The sequence below is a fragment of the Carcharhinus amblyrhynchos genome, chromosome 11 (assembly GCF_965287045.1).
Source record: "Carcharhinus amblyrhynchos chromosome 11, sCarAmb.v2.hapA, whole genome shotgun sequence".
Lineage (NCBI taxonomy): Eukaryota > Metazoa > Chordata > Chondrichthyes > Carcharhiniformes > Carcharhinidae > Carcharhinus > Carcharhinus amblyrhynchos.
Window position 1 is genome coordinate 17583338 of NC_137334.1, and position 21144 is coordinate 17604481.

At 46.5% G+C, this 21144-nt stretch overlaps 1 protein-coding gene across 1 annotated transcript in view; it reads right to left on the minus strand.

The window, feature by feature from the left end:
- Window positions 1-1300: 1300 nt before the first annotated feature.
- The window catches only part of ube2g2 (ubiquitin-conjugating enzyme E2G 2 (UBC7 homolog, yeast)), a 56752-nt gene continuing 36908 nt past the window's right edge, over window positions 1301-21144 (minus strand). The window contains exons 4-6 of the mRNA XM_080198631.1: window positions 12314-12432; window positions 12003-12143; window positions 1301-5915 (exon numbers count right to left, since the gene is read on the minus strand). Coding sequence (XP_080054757.1) covers window positions 5803-5915; window positions 12003-12143; window positions 12314-12432 — 373 coding nt within the window. The 3' untranslated portion in view covers window positions 1301-5802. The remainder of the gene's footprint in view (window positions 5916-12002; window positions 12144-12313; window positions 12433-21144) is intronic.

Sequence of the window (21144 nt, forward strand, 5' to 3'; positions counted from 1 at the left end):
ACTGCATCTGAACCCCTTGCCTTCAGCAAGATAACACAGTTGAAGTGTTCAGACTCTCAGACCCTTTGAAGTATTGCCCTCCTTTCCAGACAGAGCCTTAATAATGACGTTATTAATTGACACAGACTCACAACAAAAAATGCTGGAATTAAGATTTACACCAAATTGTCATTACTGCATGGTAAAAGCAGAAAAGATGGCCAATTGCCAATGAATGGTTAACAATTCCATTCATTCGTGACTCATCATGCCGTGTGACTGCTTTTTCACGTTCTTGAACCTTGTAGTGATAAGTGATACCCATCAGTCACACTAGTAATGCAGGGATAACACGAAGAAATATCACTGACTGCAGATGCCCCGGGTTAACAAACATCGTTGTCAGGATGTCAAACTGGGAGCTACTGTCTATGAAAGAACTTGCTTTTAAATTGCCTCTTTCACAACCTCGGGTCACGAAACACTTTACAGCCAACAGACTACTTTTCAAAGATTAACCACTCTTGTCTTCTATATTTAATAAAATGACAATAGAGAGCACTGTGGAAACATGTTTTGCACCTCATATCTATCATCCAATTAAAGCTATAGTTTGGGGCTATTTGCCCTCATCAATGCATGTTTTCAAGTTGCAAAGTCTCATGGTTAAGAGTTCAGTAGATCAGTTGGTTCCTGTATCAATATGTTACATCTGTGGTTTATACCAATGATAACAAGTTCCCTTCTACCTAGGAGTCACTGTCCTTTTTATAAAGTCCCTACAGTGCAGGCCATTCAGCCCATCGAGCCTGCACCGACAACAATCCAACCCAGACCCTATCCCTGCAACTCCCATAATTATCCTACTTATCCTCCTGACACTAAGGACAACTTAGCATAGTCAGCGCACCTAACCTGCACATCTTTGGACTGTGGGAGGAAACCAGAGCACCCGGAGGAAACTCATACAGACATGGGAAGAATATGCAGACTCGGTACAGACAGTGACCCAAGCCGGGAATCAAACCTGGATCCCTGATGCTGTGAGACAGCAGTGCGAACCACTGTGCTGCCCTTGATCCCACCCTGTTCCCATAACCCCATGTATTTACCCTGCTAATCACCTGACACTGAGGGACAATTTTGCATGGCCAATCCACCTCACCTGGCAGTGCTAATCACTGTGCCACCTTCTCAACCTAGCAGGTAGAGACGACTGAAAGCAGTCTTCAGTTTGTACGCTCAAAGAAGCGGTCACTAACTCCCAGGGTGAATGAGAAAAAAAAACGAGGGATGCACAAAAACTCATCAAGCCATCCTCCGCATGAAATACCTAGAAATTTATTTTTGTTCTTTATATATAGTGTACATTTTTTTTTTACACAAGAAAGAATAAACCTTTTTGCTGCTGGGTACCTTTGAAATCAGTCAAGAAGTCAAGGGGTAAAAGCATCTCCCGAGCTGTCGCCTTTCAGTGGGATGGGCAAAAATATGGTTCCATCTGAACCACGTGTTTGTGAACAGCAAGCCATCCACTCCTCGTCCTGAGACTGGCCTTAAACTCCACCTCTGGCTAACGTTTGGTCAATCTCCTAATATCTCCATCCTTGTCTCGGTCCTCACTTCCTTTTTCCCTTATGCTTTTCTCTATGTTAAAAGGTGCTGCACAATGTTGCTGAGTGACAGCACAGGGAATACAACATTCCACGTTTGATAACATTCTGCGTAGGCCTTAAAGCAGCCCCAGGACAGGTTAAGACACAGGACAGAGGTAGTGTGGAGCGTTCTAACCTGACAAAAGCGCTTGTGAAAAACAAACACACCTGCTAGATTCCTACACTCTTTTGTAAAGAGTCATGTATCTATGTTTCTCACGTGTACAGGGATGAGTGACGTTACCCCATCCTGCCTCCCACTTTCTTTTAGATCTCAAGCAGTGCGTTTTTAATCATTTCCCTGTCAGTAAGGTTTGTGCAGAGCACAAACGAGAACACAGAATTCATCAGATGGACTTGAAATTTGTTCAGTTCTAGCTCCGAATCAAACTAGGTAAAAATTCTAAGTGTACAACAGTTTAAATGAGCCAATTACGGCAGCGAATTCAATCTTGCAATGCTTTTAGTGTGCCAGGGATTTGAGCTGAATCGCGGCATAAATTCAGCGAGGGGGGAACACCACCTTAAACACAACACTTGCCAGCTGAACCTGCCAGTCAGGCACACTGTGGGCAGAACTCAAAATATCTGAATTGACATCAGATGCTACAGAGAGATGTGGAACTCGCGACCACGATGGACCGAACGAGGTCAAATCGCAGAAATCCAGTTCAGAGGAGTTTGATAAATACATGCAGGATGAACAGAAGGATATGCTCATATGGTGAGGTTTAATGAGAGGAGGGTCGCATGCAGCATTAACAGGCTGGTTTGGAGCAAATGCTGCAAATCTTATGCAGTAATCTAAAATGAAATTTTGCCATTTTAACAATGCAGATTCAATTTAATTCCCCTTAGCAGTAAATATTTACAACAGAGGTTAAATTCTATTAGCCAGTTTTGTAGGCCACTGTCTAACTTGGGCATTATCAAGTTAAGTAAGAAGTCTCACAACACTAGGTTAAAGTCCAACAGGTTTATTTGGAATCACAAGCTTTTGGAGCACTGCTCCTTCATCAGGTGACTCAGAGGTTATGGGGATAGAGTCTGCATGGTGCAGACTCGATGGACCGAATGGCCTCCTTCTGCACTGGAGGGATTCTATGATTCTAAGAGACTTTCCAGAGGGCAAGTGAAATAATAAGGTGATGCCTAGCTTGGGCAAGCAATGTTTATCATTATGTTAATTCCTGGGGTGTGATCGGGCAGCGCAGAGGAGAATTCACACTCGAGAGTTCCAATCAGGTCCAGGGCTCAGTGGGACACTCAAATGATTGTCCAGCAGGCTCCAGGGGTCTTGGCAGCTCTGAGTGGCCAGGGGACTGGAGGCCTCACACAGGCAGAGAATTCAGACAAAGGAGTCAAGAGATCCCAGACAGAGGGTGTGGGGGGCTGCGGGAAGGTAGAGAGGAGATACCACCCGAGCTTCTTCCAGGAGCGTTATTCCAAGCTGAGTTCTGAATACAGCAGCCTGGGCTAAAGCCACCGTCCCAGTTATGGGCTGGGTTCTGGGGTGCGAACGTCACACACCAGACATTGAAAACAGGGAGGGAAGAACCCAGTCATGCAGTGTGTAGGAGGGCAGCACAGCACCACACCTCAAGCAGTGCCATTGTTCCCAGTAGGAGTTACCAAATCGAATCCTACCCCAGGGAGATGTCACACAGTGAAGTAGTCAGGTATGTTGCTGAACCCGCAGGGTTACCTCTCAACTGGAAGAAAGATAATAGCTTTCATATCAATCACATTAAAAGTTTATTTATTAGTCACAGGTAAGGCTTATGTGAACATTGCAATGAAGTTACTGTGAAAATCCTCTAGTTTCCACACTCCAGCACCTGTTTGGGTACACCAAGGATGAATTTAGCACGTCTTTCGGACTGTGGGATGGAATCAGAGCACCCGGAGGAAACCCGTGCAGACATGGGGAGAACGTGCAGACTCCACACAGACTGTGACCCAAGCGGGAACTGAACCCAGGTTCCTGGTGCTTTGAGGCAGCAGTGCTAACCACCGTGCCAACATGATAAAACAACTTTGCCCCTTCACAGTGCACTGAGGAACTTTACACCAAGAGTTTCTCTGTCATAACTTAAATGGAGGCCTCTTGTGATTACTAATCCGTTTGAAGAGGGGTTCTTCAGCCAAAAAAGGACAATTAGCCTAAATAACCCATAGTAAGAAGTCTCACAATGCCAGGTTAAATTCCAACAGCTTTATGTGGAATCATGAGCTTTCAGAGCACTGCTCCTTCATCAGGTGAGTGGAACAGATTCCATTCACCTAATGGAGGAACAGCGCCTGAAAGTTTGTGATTCCACATAAACTTGTTGGACTTTAACCTGGTGTTGAGAGACTTCATACTGCACCCACCCCAGTCTAATGCTGGCATCTCCACATCATAAATAGCCCACGGCTTATGTTGCCACAAACTAGAGTAGCATTACCTAAACTTCTGTCCACCGCAGCCCCATTTCAAAGCTTGAAAATTGGCATAAATGGTAGAAAATGGGCAAAAAACATCAGGGATTTTTAAAAACCTACCTTTTCACTGGCTTTGTTGGAACAGGAATGAGGCCTTAAAGGCCAGATGGTTGGGTCACATCCTCTGTTATAAGACAACAGGAGGATTTCAGAGGGGGTGATGTTGACATTCAGGTGGGACTCTGCAGCAGCCACTGCTGCCTTAGAATCCCGACTTGTGTGGCCCACAGTTTGGGGACTTCCCGGGGGATCTCTAGGCTGCCCTCATGCATGGGCACCATGGCAGCATGTTTACAGATACTGTTATCTTTATGTCTCTTCATATCACAACAGTTCCCATGTTACTGGTGAAGTAGACACCCTCTTTTTCCACAAACATAGGCAGCTTCTTACGAACTGTAAAGTGACTGCCACATGATGGGCAGAAGGAAGGCAAAAGAAACATTAGCAAACCTCTGGAGAGGCTGGCGGCTGCAGCCTCCGGGAAGGGAAGCCATTTGTTAGCAAATGCCTTGCAAACAAAGTGTGAAGCAACAAATGTTACACCGCAATGCGGGCTGGGAGTGATGGTAAGACATTCTGTCCAGTGAGTCAGACTTCCAGTTACAACCAGGCCCTAATATAAAACCACTTCAATATCAACCACAAGTCAGGCAGGTACACTGCGCACTTACTGAGGGGAGGGAGTGGGGCAAAGGGAGAGAGGGAGAGAGAAATGTCAATTGGATCTGAAGTGAGCCCTGAAAATTCTCAACTGTGGCATCTTGCATATTGATTTGCTTTGCCTTTGTTTGGCTACATTGTGGGCAGACACACCTGCACATGCGCAGACACACAGTGATGGACATATCGGGAAGAAACTGGAAGCCCTTTTAGCAGCAAACATAATCCATTTTTTGAAATGCTGTTTTGAGTTCTCCACGGTTGGGGACAAGGAGGGATTTTCACTCAGTAATTGCTTTTCAGGTTGCTTTTTATTTTTTCATTTCTGAAAGCTTCTTGTACATAATCCACTCCGTTAAAAGGATAGGGATAGCAGGGTGCCCTGATCACCTGGCAAATGATGTCCCCTATGCCGCAAAGATCAATTCATGCTTCCCTCATCTCTACACGGTTTCTAATGAGCGAGAAGAGCTTGTTGAAAGTACGCTGCTCCATTGTATGCTGCTAAGGCAAGCCCTCACACGCAAAACAAAAACTTCCTATTCATGTCAGCATCTCTGACTGTCTGCATTCAATAAAGATGAATCAAATGCCAGGATACAGAGAGTCTCCCGTCACTGTCCCCAGGATTAAGATGCAAAAAGGACTTTGGAAATTGTGCAGACCAGCCCAGTAGGAAATGCCGCACCTAGTCCCAGTATTAATAGCAATACTAAAGAAAAAGAAAACTCACTGAGAAACAGTCGGAGCGACTTGAGGGGAAGTTACTTTATCCCTTCAGCTATTTCATCCAAGCAAGGTCAGCCTCTATTCGTGCTGGAAATGAAAACGATAACAGCTGTGGAAGCCAGGCTACGCTCCAGTTAACTGTTTAACAGGAGGCCGAAAGGTGGGCTGTCCTAATATCAGCCAGGAAAATGGGACAATCCTAACTTTATCCTTGGATATGAAAAGCAGGAGGCAAAGTGCAAAGAACCATTAAATAATGCAGGCGACCCTGTATAGTTGCACCTCCCTCCGATCACAATCCCAGGGACTTCCGTACAGTCTGCTGAGCGATTTTGTAGAACTGTCCCCGATCATCGCGCCACATCTTTGAGGCATCCACATTGGCCCCGCTTTCATCGTTAGGCTCTGTGGGGGGGGGTGGGGAAATAAACGAGAGAAAGCAACACATTGAGAGCGAATAAAATTACTGTAACTAAAAACATGGAACTGCTTTACATATGCAGCCTCCCATCCATCGACTCCGTCTACACTTCCCGCTGCCTCGGAAAAGCAGCTAGCATAATCAAGGACCCCACGCATCCCCGACATTCTCTCTTCCACCAGAAAAAAGGTACAAAAGTCTGAGATCACATACCAACTGACTCGAGAACAGCTTCTTTCCTGTTGCCATCAGACTTTTGAATGGACCTACCTCACACTAAGTTGATCTTTCTGTATACACTAGCTATGACTGTAGCACTACATTCTGCACACTCTCATTTCCTTCTCTATCAACGGTATGTTTTGTCTGTATAGCACGCAAGGAACAATACTTTTCACTGTATTCCAATACATGTGACAGTAATAAATCAAATCCAATCAAACACTTCCTGCTGCCTCAGGCAAGTAGCCAGCATAATCAAGCACCCCACATACTCTGGGCATACTGTCTTCCACCTTTTTCTGTTAGGAAAAGAGACATAAACTTCATAATAAATTTACTGCAGTGTTAACGTAAGCCTACTTGTGACTAATAAATAAACTTTTTACTTTAGATCACATACCAACCGACTCAAAAACAGCTTCTTCCCTCCTGCCATCAGATTTTTGAATGGACCTACCTCACACTAAATTGATCTTTACACCCTAGCTATGGCTGTAACACTAATACTGCGGTCTCTCTTTTCCTTCTCCTCTAAGTACCCTACGTACAGTATGCCTTTCTTTATATAGCATGCAAGAATGAATATTTTTTACCACATCCCAATACATAAAATCAAATCAAATGCAAAGAAATTTCCTTAACTCTTCATATTTCCGAGTTTGGCCTCAGAATGAACATTGCACCCAGTTCTGGGCACCACAATTTAGGAAGGATTGGAGAGAGTGCAGGAGAGATTTATTAGAGTGATGCCAGTGATGAGGAACTTCAGTCATGTGGAGCGAGTGAATACTGGAGTTTTTCTCCTCAGTATAAGGGGAGATTTAACACACATAAATCTGTGTGGATGGGTAGATTCTATCTCTGCCGATGGAAAGGTGGATAACTAGAGGACACAGATTTGAAGTGTTTGGCATTAGAAACAGAGGAGTGGAGAACCCTTAAAAAAAAACACACAGGGGATGAGGAATGTGCTGCCAAAAAGGTAAATAGCAGCAAATTCAGTAATAATTTTCAAGAGGGAATTGGAAGATTTTGTTCTAGGAAAGAGAGAGCGGGGGGGGGGAGACTAACTGGACAGTCCTTTCAAAGAGCTAGGACAGGCATGATGGGCCAAATACCCTCCCTCTGTGCTGCCATACTCTATGATTCTAGAGCAGCCACTACTAAATTACACAAAGTCCAAATCTGACAACAAAGTCAGAGTTCCACAGCAGCAAAGGCCCTTCGGCCCATCTGTACCAATCAAAAACAACCACCTAACTATTCTGATCCCCTTTTCCAGCACTTGGTCCCTAGCTGCACTGGCATCGCAAGTGTACATCTAGATACTTCTTAAACGTTGTGAGGGGCTCTGCCTTTCAGGCACTGAGTTCCAGACTTCCACCACCCTCTGCGTGAAAAAGGATATCCTCACATCCCCTCTAAACCTCCTGCCCATTACCTTAAATCTTTGCCCCCTGGTCATGGATTCCTCCACCAGGGGAAAGGTTTCTTCCTGTTTATTGATGCCCCTTAGTTTTATACATCTCAGTCATGTCCCCCCCTCAGCCTCCTCTGCTCCAAGGAAAACAAACTCACTCTATCCGCACAAAATCTTGAAAGAGGAAGGGGTGGCACAGTGGTTAGCACTGCTGCCTCACAGTGCCACGGGCCCAGGTTCGATTCCCAGCTTGGGTCACCGTCTGTGCGGACTCTGTACGTTCTCCCTGTGTTTGTGTGGGTTTCCCCTGCGTGTTCTGGTTTCTCCATACAGTCTGAAAGACATGCTGGTTAGGTGCATTGGCTGTGCTAAATTCTCCTGCTGTGTACCTGAACAGGCGCCGGAGTGTGGCGACTTGGGCATTTTCACAGTAACTTAATTGCAGTGCTAATGTAAGCCTACTTATGACACTAATAAGTAACTTAAAAACATCTTCCTTCATAACTAAACCTCTCCAGCCTAGGCAACATCCTGGTGATTCTCCTCTGCACCCTTTCCAGTGCTATCACATTCCTCCCAGTATGCAAAAGGGCTGTCAAAGCTGTTATCAATGTTGCCACAGTCAAGAGGCAAAAGACCCTCCCTGAGAGTTACTACATTCCTGCTCCATGCAAATACTTCCTTGTAATTGACAGATATTATGAATTAGATGGTCAGAACACCGGAGTACATGGAATATGGTCGTGTAACTCTTGCACTAGAGATGAACAATACTGCTGAACACACTGATTACTTCAGACAGACACATTTGGAAATATTTGAAATTGGTATTGGAATGCAAAAATAAAACCCAATTCCACCAAGTCAATGTCACAGACCTACGTGCATGCGTGTGTATTGTGCATGTTTTAATGTGATAAATACAAAGTTCACAATGCCAAGGTTTTCAGGCACTTCTTGATTCCTTTTGCAACTTCTGCTGTTCCTCTGTCTCTTTCTAAATTGTTCCACCCTTCCCATATTCTCCCCATCTCCATTAATATTGCAGCATTTGGCACTGGTGTGCTTTAACCTCTCTCCATGACCACGGTTCTAATTGCATCCTGGTCCTATTCCTCGGTTTATTTTGATCTTTGTTTTCTCCATCCTCACTTCTATTTTTACATCACCTTCCTTCTCATATAACAATATATGGCAGTACTGTGGCACAAAGCACGGCACAGTGTCAGCAACCCTGGGTTCTATTCCAGCCTTGGGTCACTGTGTGTGGAGTCTGAACATTCATAGACTCTCCACAGTACAGGAGGAGGCCATTCAGCCCATCAAGTCTGCACTGACCACAATTCTGCCCAGGCCCCATTTCCATGACCTCACATATTTACCCTGTTAATCCCCCGACACCAGAAAGCTCGTGTTACCAAATAACCAGTTGGACTTTAACCTGGTGCCGAGACTTCTTTTTGTACCCTAATGCTACGGTCAATTTAGCATGGCCAATCCACCTACTCTGCACATCTTTGAGAGGAAACTAGAGCATCTGGAGGAAACCCAGACAGACACAGGGAGAATGTGCAAACTCCACATTCTCCCGAGGCTGGAATTGAATCCAGTCCCTGGCATCGTGAGGCAGCGCTGCTAACCACTGTGACGCCACATTCTCCCCATGTCTGTGCGAGTTTCCTCCAGAAGCTCTGGTTACCTCCCACACTCTAAAGATGTGTAGGTTAGGTGGACTGACTATACTAAATTGCCCCTTCATGTGCCACAGATGTGTAGGTTAGAGGGATTTACAGGCAAATGTGTGGTTACGGGGATAGGGCCTGTGTAAGGTGCTCTTTTGAAGAGTAGGTGCAGGCTCGAGGGGCCAAATGGCCTCCTTCGGCAGTGTAAGGATTCTATGGACAACTTTTCTTTACAGCCTTGCTGAATCTACACTGGCCCTAGCCACCCAGCAACAAGATTCAGTACTTTCTGTATTAGCCCAGCCTCTCGTTTCCTGCCTGTATGAGTCTCATTTCTCTCGGCTTTATCCCATTTAATTTTTATCTTGTAACTGCAGGCCTATGGGCACTAGGGGGCAATGTGTTCCAGGTCCACCTGTCATTCCTCCTTCCAGCCAATCATTAGCTGTTTTGTTTTTAATTTTGATTTCAGTTTTCAATTTGGAAATGGAAGATTTAAAATCCCTTTCTCCCTCCATCCACCTGCTCACGCCAGGCTCTGCTGCTGCTACTGCTCCCAATGGCCAAATCCCCACACTAACATCACCTGACACTCAGGCCTCCAGTCAGTTCATTACTGTCACAGGTTTCCCCGTGGCACTTAACCTCCCCTTACTGAGTCCCAGGAGACTGCATGCAGCAGGCGTTTTAGAAGAGGTGAATACCCTTGAGGTGGACACATATTATGTAGGCTATCCTAACAACACTTGAAATAGAATGGGTAGCACAGTGGCAAGTGTTGCTGCCTCACAGCACCAGAGACCTGGGTCTGATTCCCAGCTTGGGTGTGGAGTCTGCACGTTCTCCCCATGTCTATGTGGGTTTCCTCCGAGTGCTTCGGTTTCCTCCCATAGTTTGAAAAATGCACTGGTTCGGGTGCATTGGCCGTGCTAAATTCTCCCTCGATGTACCTGAACAGGCGCTGGAGTGTGGCTACTAGGGGAATTTCACAGTAACTTCATTGCAGTGTTAATGTAAGCCTATTTGTGACACTAATAAATAAAATAAAACCTGCAGGATCCTTTTAAACTCACATATCATCCCGAGATGGGCAATTATTGCTGTTCCTTCACTTTCATTGGGTCAAAATCCAGAAACTCCCTTGCTAACTGCACTGTGGCTGTCTCTACTCTAACATGCACTGCAGCAGTTCCGGAAATTTGTTTGCCACCACCTTAATAAGGACAATTAGAGACAGGCAATTAACACTAGGGAGGCACAGTGGTTAGCACTGCTGCCTCACAGCACCAGGGACCCAGGTTCAATTCTGGCCTTGGGTCACTGTCTGTATGGAGTCTGCATGTTCTCCCCGTGTCTGCATAGGTTTCCTCTGGATGCTCTGGTTTCCTCCCACAGTCTGAAAGATGTGTTGGGTTAGGTGGATTGACCATGCTAAATCAACGTTAGTATCAGGGGAACTGGCAGGGTAAATATGCGGCGTTACGGGGATAAGGCCTGGGTGGAATTGTTGTCAGTGCAGACTCGATGGGCCGAATGGCCTCCTTCTGCACTGCAGGGTTCTATGATTCTATCATCCCAAGAACAAATTGAAAAAAGGCCATCATTAGCCTTGTGGAGTGGACTTTGTTCCTGATTCAATTTGTCGTTATTCAGATAAACTGTAGGTTGCACATCAGAATATCCGACAAATAGTGAGTGGATGACTGAGATAACTTGATCTGTTGGGGGAGACTATTTCCACTGGCAGAAGGGTCAGTAATTGGAGGGTAAGATAATTGGCAAAAAACCCCACAAAAGGTGAACAAAATAGTTCTTTCTATTGGAGTAGTTTCACTGAAAGGCGAGGCAAGAGGATCCGATGCTGAACCCAGAGTAAAAGCCCAGATCGCCATCACGGGGCAGCATGGTGACACAGTGTTAGCACCGCTGCCTCACAGCACCATGGACCCAGGTTCAATTCCAGATTCGGGTCACTGTCTGTGTGGAGTCTGCATGCTCTCCCCATGTCTGTGTGGGTTTCCTCCGGGTGCTCCGGTTTCCTCTCACGCTGCAAGGATGTGCTGGTTAGGTGGATTGGCCATGGTAAATTGCCCCTAAGTGTCAGGGGGATTTGTAGGGCAGATAAGTGGGGTTATGGGGATAGGGCCTGGGTGGGATTGTGGCTGGTGCAGACTCGATGGGCCCAAAGGCCTCCTTCTGCCTTGTGGGGATTCTATGATCATAAATACCAGATCTCCCTTCATTCAAATCAGATCATGGCTGATCTCAACATTCACATCCTTCCGCCAGGAGACCAAAACTGGACACACTACTCCAGATGTGGTCTCACCAACAATTGCAGCAACACTTCTCTACTTTTATACTCCAGTCCTTCTGCAATAAATACCAACATCCCATTTGCCATTTTTATTGCGAGCTGCACCTGCATACTGACTTTGTGATCCATGAACAAAGACACCCAGATCCCTCTGCCCAGGCACATTTTGAATTAAGATAATAATTTGCCTTTCTATTTTTACGGCCAAAATGGATAACATCACACTTATCCACATTAAACTCGATTTGCCAGGTTTTGGCCTATCCTCCTAGCCTATCCAAATCCATCCGTAGAATCTTTATCTTCTCTTCTTTGCTTGCTTTCTCACCTATTTTAGTATCATCTGCAAATGTTGCCATGTTACACTTGGTCCTTGCGGATTATAAACAGTTGAGGCCCAAAGAGAAGCAGAAGCCACGATGAACCTTACCTGCCAGCATGCTCACAACCGAGAGGAGAATCTTCTCCACACTCTGCACAGGACTCCAACGCTCCGCGCTGCTCTCGTAGCCCATGGGGTCGTCGCCCGGTGCGTGCAGGATCGAGATGCAGACCCTCCCGTCGGGGTAAACTGCAGCGATAAATCAGTTGTCAGATGGGGCAGGCAGGCTGCGCGGACCACGCCGCGTACGTGAACATTTTGTAAAGCGACCCGCTGGACAAGACACGCGCACGTGACAGGGGATGGCTCACTAAACATATTCTGCCAGCGGGCTGGGGAGCACCAAAACAATCGCTTACCATTTGGGTGAAACATCTCTCCAGTGAAGCGCATTTTGGGTGGACTCAGTGGATAATCATGTGGGAAACTCAGGATCGCGGGAAACACTCCGCCTTCAAAACAGGTGTCTTCAGGACCCCTAGGGAACAGAGCACAGAGTCAGAATTGTGGCTCATTCATAAACAGGAATCGCACCTCCATCACGCCTCCTATCTCCACCGACTAGTAAATCTGCTGGAACCTCTATTCCGGCTGCTTAACTTCTAATCAGCCAAAAGTCATCAGGAGTTTCTCCTCCAACCAAACAGAAAACGCTGGAAAATCTCAGGTCTGGCAGCATCTGTAAAGGAGAGAAAAGAGCTGACGTTTTGAGTCCAGAAAGACCCTCTGTTAAAGAGGTTGCTGCCAGACCTGCTGAGATTTTCCAGCATTTTCTCTTTCGGTCTCAGATTCCGGTATCTGCAGTAATTTGCTTTTATTAGTTTCATCTCACTTCCTTCAAAGATAGAATCATACAGTGCAGGAAAGGCCCTTCAGCCCATTGAGTCTGCACCAACACTCAAGAAACACCTGCCAGAATTTTTTGATTTGATTTATTATCACATGTATTGAGATACAGTGAAAAGTATAGTTTCTTGTGCACTGGACAGACAAAGCGTGCCGTTCAGAGAGAAGGAAAGGAGAGGGTGCAGAATGCAGTGTTACAGTCATAGCTAGGGTGTAGAGAAAGATCAACTTAGTGCGAGGTAGGTCCATTCAAAGATCTGACGGTAGTAGGAAAGAAGCTGTTCTTGTGTCGATTGAGAAAGCAACAGGCCACTCAGTCCTTCAAGCCCCTTCCAACTCTGCCACAGTCTGAAGAGCACCGCGGTCCTGTTTCTACCCTAGATTGGCATTGCCAACAGTAGTGCCAACATCTCTGCCACTTTCAACTCAATCTCGTGACTAATTTGGGATCCAGTTCCCTTCTATAGATGTGAGGGGTGTATGGGGTGCCAGGGAGGGGTAGTGCCTCTGGTGGGGGAACATGTCATGTCCTTTCAGGGCTATTTGTCTACTCTGTCCCCACCTGGCACTCGACTCTCACCTGTGGCTCCCCGTAGCTGTTTGCACGCGACAGCGGCCACACCCCGGGCAATGGCTTCGACAAGCCGGCTAAACCAGGTGAGGGTAGCTGACGGGTCTCAACCCTTGATGAGATAGGGAGATGTCTATCCCAGCATGTGAACACAGACTCTGGCAGATTGAGCGGATGAGACCAACGGAAGGTCCAATAGTCAAAATTGGAGTCTCTGCAAGCGTCATGGAATGCGAAGAGCAGGACAAGATACAGAAGACGTCCTGGTCATCCACTGCGCCTAGTCCCACCTCCAGCTGTCTTGACTCTTGTCTTGCCATTGGATCCATATGGAAATTGGGAAGACAGCTAGGCTGATGCTGCGCAACTCTCCCTCACTTTAATCAAAATCAAGCGCTAGTTTCAACACCATCATCATCATCCAGTGTCCTGTTCAACCCTCAAAGTCCTGTGGCGATGGGCGAGAGATGAAGCAGCAGGTTTGGATACACTGGGAGCTGGAGTCACAGACCCGCATAAAGGTGGTTCAGGTCTAATGGTTGTTTTCTGCTGACTGAAGCAGCAATGAAACTCGGCGTCTACCTGGGCGGCTGAGCAGTCCTGTTCAGGAACGCACTGCTCTCCTCCATAGAATGAGGAAGGGGCTTCACTACACCCTGGTCAGTTTACCGTGGCTGGCGGGAATCCCATCTTGCGGTCCAACACACGAAATAAAACACAACGCAACACCGCTCATCATTGGCACTTGGAATGTGCGCACACTTTTGGACAATCCTACAGCAGACAGACCAAAGAGAAGAACAGCTTCAGTTGTCAGAGAACTTGCAAGACACAACATTGACATTGCAGCCCCTGAGTGAAACTCGTCTTGCCAACATAGGTCAGTTGGCAGAAACTGGAGCGGTCGCGGCAGCAATGAGCGTCGTGATGCTGGAGTTGGATTCGCCGTCAGGAGTCACCTCCTTCGGAAACTTGCTTGTCTACCCAAGGGCGTGAACGACCAGTTTATGACATTACAGCTTCCTCCACAGAACAGAAGTCAAGCCAACCTGATCAGTGCCTGTGCCCCCACAATACAACACAGACGAGATGAAAGACAAGTTCTACGAAGAACTAGAAGTCCTGCTATCAGCAATGAGCAGTTCCGACAAGCTGATCTTGCTTGGCGATTTCAATGCAAGAGTAGGGTGCGACTCTGCAACCCGGCAGGGAATCCTTGGGAGGCATGGAGTGGGCAAGTGTAACAGTAATGGCCTAATCTTAATGAAGACCTGTGCATCTCACACCCTGCTCATCACCAACACAACCTTCCATCTGCCTTCCCATAACAAGGTAAAAAGTCTGACAACACCAGGTTGTTTACCCCAATCCAACGCTGGCATATCCACATCATTCCCATAACAAGACCTCCTGGATGCACCCCCGCTCTAAGCATTGGCATCTTATCGACTATGTCATTGTCAGGAGAAAAGACAGGCAGGAGGTCAGAGTAACCAAGGCCATGTGTGGTGCTGACTGCTGGACAAATCACAGGCTCATTGTCTCCAAAATGAGGCTCCACAGCAGATCCAAGAGGCGACCACAAGGAAGGTTATGAAAAGAATCAATGCGGCCAAGGTAAAAAACCCCAGCATAGCTTCAGCACTGGCTGAAGACTTAGAAATCAAGCTGACCTACACCTTGCAGGCAGTGCTGAGGATGACTGGGAACGCTTCAGGGATGCTATCCATACATCTGCGCTGAAGACGCTTGGGCCCTCCACACGCAAACAGCACGATTGGTTGAAAAGTACCGTCTTCATCGGGCCTGTCAGAACGACCCATCTTCAGCTGCCAAGAAAAATGCTTTTACCAGTGCTCGCAGGACAGTCCAGAATAAACTGTGTAAAATGCAGGATGCCTGGCTGAATGCCAAGGCAGATGAAATGCAGGGATACGCTGACAGAAATGACTTGAAACGGTTCTACGAAGCCCTCGACACTCTCTACGGACTCAATCTCTCAGGAGTTCCCCCCTCCTGAGTACAGATGGCACAACTCACATTACAGAGAGGGCTCAGATCCTGCAGAAATGGGCTGAACACTTTGAAGCCGTCCTCAACCGACCATCATCTATTAATGATAAGGCAACAGACAGGATTCCCCAGGTCAATATCAACAGCACCATGGATGACCCAGTGGTAGTAGCCAGTCACAAAAGTTGTTAGCCAGCTATCAAGTGGCAAAAGCCCCAGGGGCAGATGCCATACCTGCAGACATCTACAAAGTTGGTAGTCCTGTACTTAATCGAGAAGCTCACCCAGTTGTTCCAGTCCTTTTGGAAGCAAGGATTGATTCCTCAGGAACTTAAAGGTGCTTCCATCGTACACTTCTACAAGAGGAAGGGCAATCGGCAAGTATGCAGCAACCACCGAGGAATCTCGCTGCTCTCCATCACAGGAAAAACCCTCGCAAGAGTCCTGCTAAATTGTCTGGTCACTCATCTGAAGCTGGGCCTGCTTCCAGAATCACAATGTGGCTTCTGCAAAGGTTGTGGGACTATTGACCTAAGTTATGCTGCGCGCCAACTTCAGGAAAAAAGTGTCAGGAGCAGAATTGCAATCTCTACACAACCTTTGTAGACCTTGCGAAAAATTTCAACACTAAGCCGACGAGGCCTGTGGAGGATCAAGTCGAAGTTCAGCTGCCCCCCAAATTCATTCAGATGGTACACCAGTTCCATGATGGCCAGAGTACTGGATGGCGGAGAATCCTCTGAGGCATTCCCAGTCAACAATGGCGTCAAACAGGGCTGTGTGCTCGCACCCACACTGTTCAACATGTTGTTTACTGCCATGCTGAATGATGCCTTCCAGGACAGTGTTGCTAGAATCAGCCTCAAGTACAGAATGGATGGGAAGCTCTTCAACCTGAGGAGACTTCAAGCTATTATCAAAGTGAGAGACTTCCTCTTTGCCGATGACTGCGCCCTTTCTACTGGCTCAGAGCCAGAGATACAAGTCAGTATGGACAAATTTTCCACAGCTTGTGACAACTTTGGACTCACCATCGACATTAAAAAGACTGAAGTCATGCACCAACCTGCTCCTCATGCACCGTATACGGAACCCATAATCACAATAAAAGGGCAGAAACTACAGGCAGTGGACTAGTTCACTTATCTTGGCAGCACTCTCTCTCAAGCAGTGACTATTGATACAGGAGTTAACTGCAGAATAGCAAAGGCAAGTTCTGCTTTCAGTAGACTGCGCTTCACTATATGGGAACATCAAGGAATCAGCCCAGCAACAAAACTGAATGTTTACGGTGCCGCGGTACTCACTACCCTCCTGTATGCCTGTGAAACGTGGACTGTGTATCGAAGGTATGCAAGACAGCTCAATCATTTCCACATGGCTTGCCTTTGCAGAATATTCCGCACCAGATGGCAAGGCAAAGTACCAGACACTGAAGTTCTCTCTAGAGCAAGTCTACCATCAGTCCACACACTGCTGATGAGAGCGCAGTCCCGGTGGGCAGGTCATGTCATCTGTATGTTAGACAAGCGCACACCCAAGCTGCTCCTTTTTGGGGAACTCTTCTGCTGGAAGACGCTCGCATGGAGGGCAGAAGAAACGTTTCAAAGACACACTCAAGGCCTCCCTGAAGTCGCTTGACAATGACACGACCGCCTGGGAAACGCTGGCACAAAACCGCCTTTCCTGGCACTGCCTCATCCACAAAGGCTGTCAAGCTTACCAAGCAAGGTGTATTGCTGAAGCACAACTTAAATGCGCAAGTCCAGAGTCACCAGCGCAACAACTACAGTATCTACACAAGTCTGTGTAGTGTGTGCCAGGACATTCCGTGCCCAAATTGGCCTGATCAGTCAGCTTCGGACACACCGCATCCAGCCTCAAAATGACTAATGGTGTCAAGGTCCTCATTGACAAGTGAAGAACAACACAGATGTGAAGAAACTCCAGATTGACAGTCTCTCCCTGCCTAGTCACCAACACACGAGCAGGTGAGCAATGGGCAGAGATATGTTAAAGATACAAACACACCATCGACAGGACTAACTGCAATTTCAGTCATGCTGTAAATAGGTCACTGCTGTTTATTCAGCTGAGTGCCAGTGGGAAAACCACACCCGCAATTGAGCCCTAAAAAAAGAGCAATTTCACAGACATAAAATCTTAAGAAAGGAAACAGGAGTTGCAGGAACATGTTGCCAAAGCCAACAAAAACCAGTCGCATTTAGCGCCTTTAATGTGGCAAGACATCCCAAGCCAAACAGGTTTGTGGGTTTCTTTCTGTCCCCAGGAGAGACATCCCACATTCTCCTTGGGTGGTTAAACAGGGAGAGTCACCTGGCAGTTCTGTTGGGGGGTACGGGGGGAATCATTACAGGATAGTTGTCTTGTCCAAGCCCAGCATACCTTTCCCAGTGTGGAGGTCACTAAACAGGCTTCAGGAAGCGTCTACTGTGACTGTGATCATATAATCTCCGGCTCATGGCCAGCATTCTAGTCAGCACTGTAATGCTGGCACTACAGTGAAGTACTGAGGAGCGCTGCACTGTCAGAATTGCAGACTTTCGGACGGGGCATTGAACAGAGATCTTGTCTGCCTCTGAGATGCATCTTAAAAGCACCGATGTGGTGGCCTCAGCATTTTCTACAATACAATACAGCTTTTTTTTTACAGTGGCACAGTGGTTAGCACTGCTGTCTCACAAGGCCAGGGACCAGGGTTCAATTCCTGACTTGGGACTCTGCCTGAGTGGAGTTTCTCCCCATGTCTGTGTGGGTTTCCTCCGGATGCTCCAATTTCCTCCATTACCCAAAGACATGCTGGTTAGGTGGGTTGGTCACGCTAAATTCTCTCAGGTGTCAGGGGAACTAGCTAGGGTAAACGCATGGGGTTATAGGATAGGGCTTTGGTAGGATTGTGGTTGGTGCAAACTCAATGGGCCGAATGGCCTCCTTCTACATTAAACTTGATGTATACAATCGTTCAAAGTTTTTAAAAATGTTTTTAAAGTTTTAGATTAAGGGACCGAGTGTAATGCATCCATTTTTTGCTAATGATACAAAGTTAGGTGGGCAGTAGTTTGTGGGAAGGTTGCTCAGTGATTTAGACAGTTAATGGACAAAGGAGGCTGCAGATGGAGTGAAATGCTGGGAATCGAAAAAAGGTTTCTATTTTAAACAGAGATAAACTTTTAAATGTCAGAGTTGTGAAGGATTTGGGTGTGTTAACATGCAAGTACTGCAAGCAAATAGGAAGGTCATAAAGGTCTTTATTGCAAGGGGGTTGGAGTACAAGGATCAGGATGTCTCGCTGTAATTGTATGGTCCTTTGGTGAAATCACAGATGGAGTTTTCATCTTCATGTACAGCCATCTTATGGTTCAGGAAAGGTACAGCAGACTGCATTCCAGAGAGTAAGAGGTTGTCCTATGAGGAGAGAGAAGACTGTGCCCAAACTCAGTGAGGTTTAGAAGAATGAGACGTCATCTCATTGAAATGTATCACATTCTGAGGGGGTAGAGGCTGATGCCCCTGTCCGCAAAGTTCAGAACTAGAATACAATGTCTCAGGGTGAGAAATCTCTTGACCCAGTGTGTTCTGAATCTTTGGAATTCTCTACCCCATCTGCATCGCTCTCTAAATGTGCAATTCAACCATTGTCATTCCCTGTCTTCTCCCCGTAACTGCGAATATTTTTCCTTTGCAGAGAACAATCTAATTCCCTCTTGAATGCCTCGAGTCACCCTGCCTCCACCACACTCTCAGACAGTACATTCCAGAGCGTAACCATTCATCACGTGACAGTTTTTCATGTCCTTGTTCCTCCTTTAGCCAGTAGAGATTTTCACAGTAACGTCATTGCAGTGTTAATATAAGCCTACTTCAATCATGCAAAAATCATACAATTCTTACAGTGCAGAAGACCTTTCAACCCATGGACTCTGCACTGATCACAATCCCACCCATGCCCTATCCCTGAAACCTCACACATTTACCCCACTAATCCCTCCAACATACACATCCCGGGACACTAAGGGGCAATTTAGCATGGCCAATCAACCTCATCTTTGGACTGTGGGAAGAAACCAGAGCACCTGGAGGAAATCCACGCAGACAGGGGGAGAATGTGCAAACTCCACACAGACAGTGACCCAAGCCAGGAATCAAACCCAGGACCCTGGAGCTGTGAGGCAGCATTGCTAACCACTGTGCCACCCACATGTGACACTAATAAATAAACAAATTTTGTCCTCCCTGTAGTATTCTAGTGAACCAGCGCTGCAGCCCTCCTAACTGACCAATACATCCTTCCTGGGATGAGGTATCCAAAACTGAACACAGGACTAACGCAATACAGGAGCACTGCCCCTCATACATACACATGCACATAAACATTTACTTCAAACATCTCAGGTTACTATCACTGCGGAATAAGGTTTCCATTAAAAGGCAGCTTTGGCTTTGAGAAACCTGGCCAGAGCCTTTGAAACCCCTTCCTTAAGAGGCCAAACGCACTCCCTCATTAATTTCTGTTCCACCCAGTCACTTCAGATAGGGCTCGACTCTCCGCCCACTCCAGCTTACAGGCATCAGAGAGAGCACTTCAAAAGCTCTAATTTCAAGGCTTTAAGTTAAAAGCACCACTCTCTCATTGTCAAATAATTGTTTTAGATGATTATTTTTCATGCGCTGCAAGTCAATGTGTACAGCTTCTTTAGAACAAAGGTGCCCATTACCCATATACAACTAGTGGTCTGGAACTGACCACTGAAGATGCACTACACAACTGAGGCTCCAATGACAGTGCTCTACAGCCCTGGCACTGTTCAGAATTGTCACATCAACCACTGAGTGTGCTAAACAAAGACAAGAGCATTGGGTCTATTCATCACCTGGATATCGCACAACTGCAGGGGCAAAGAGATCCTAGCGTACAGATACATATACCATAAAGGCAGTGACACAGCCTAACAAGACCATAAAAATTTTTGGAAACACAGCACAGTGGTTAGCACTGCTGCCTCACAGCGTCAGGGATCTGGGTTCAGTTCCGGCCTCAGGTAACTGCGCAGAGTGCACATTCTTCCCGTGTCTGCGTGGGTTTCCTCCGGGTCTCTGTTTTCCTCCCACACTCCAAAGATGTGCAGGTTAGATGGATTGGCAATGCTAAATTGCCCTTTAGTGTCCAACGATGTGCAGGTTAGGTGGATCAGCCAAGTAAACGTGCGGGGAAATGGGGATAGGGCAGAGGGAAGGGCCTGTGTGGGATGCTCTTTCCGAAAGTCAGGTAGAACCGATGAGCCAAATGGCCTCTTTCTACACTGTAGGAATGCGATGGTTGTGTCAATTTTATCCCAAAGTTATATTAAAATTATTAAACTTGATTAGACCACACTTGAAAGTACTGTTAAAAGTTTCATTTTCCATACTGTTAAAAGGATATAGAGGCACTGCAGAAGGTGGAAAATACAGATGATAACATACCAAGAGGTTATAACTATCAGCGAAGTCTGAACAGGGCATGGTATCAGAGATTTTAACACATTAAATGATTTGAGAAGGTAGACAAAGAAAATGCTTTAACTTCTAAAATTAGAGATCACAAACAGAAGTAGTCACTAATAAATGCAATAGGCTTTACTCACAAAGTGGTTAGAATGGAGAACTTGCTACTACAAGTAGTAAATATGCAGAAGACTTGCCTGCAGTGGGTTGGACAACATGGTTCTGTTCTGAGCACCTTATCCCAGGAAGGATATA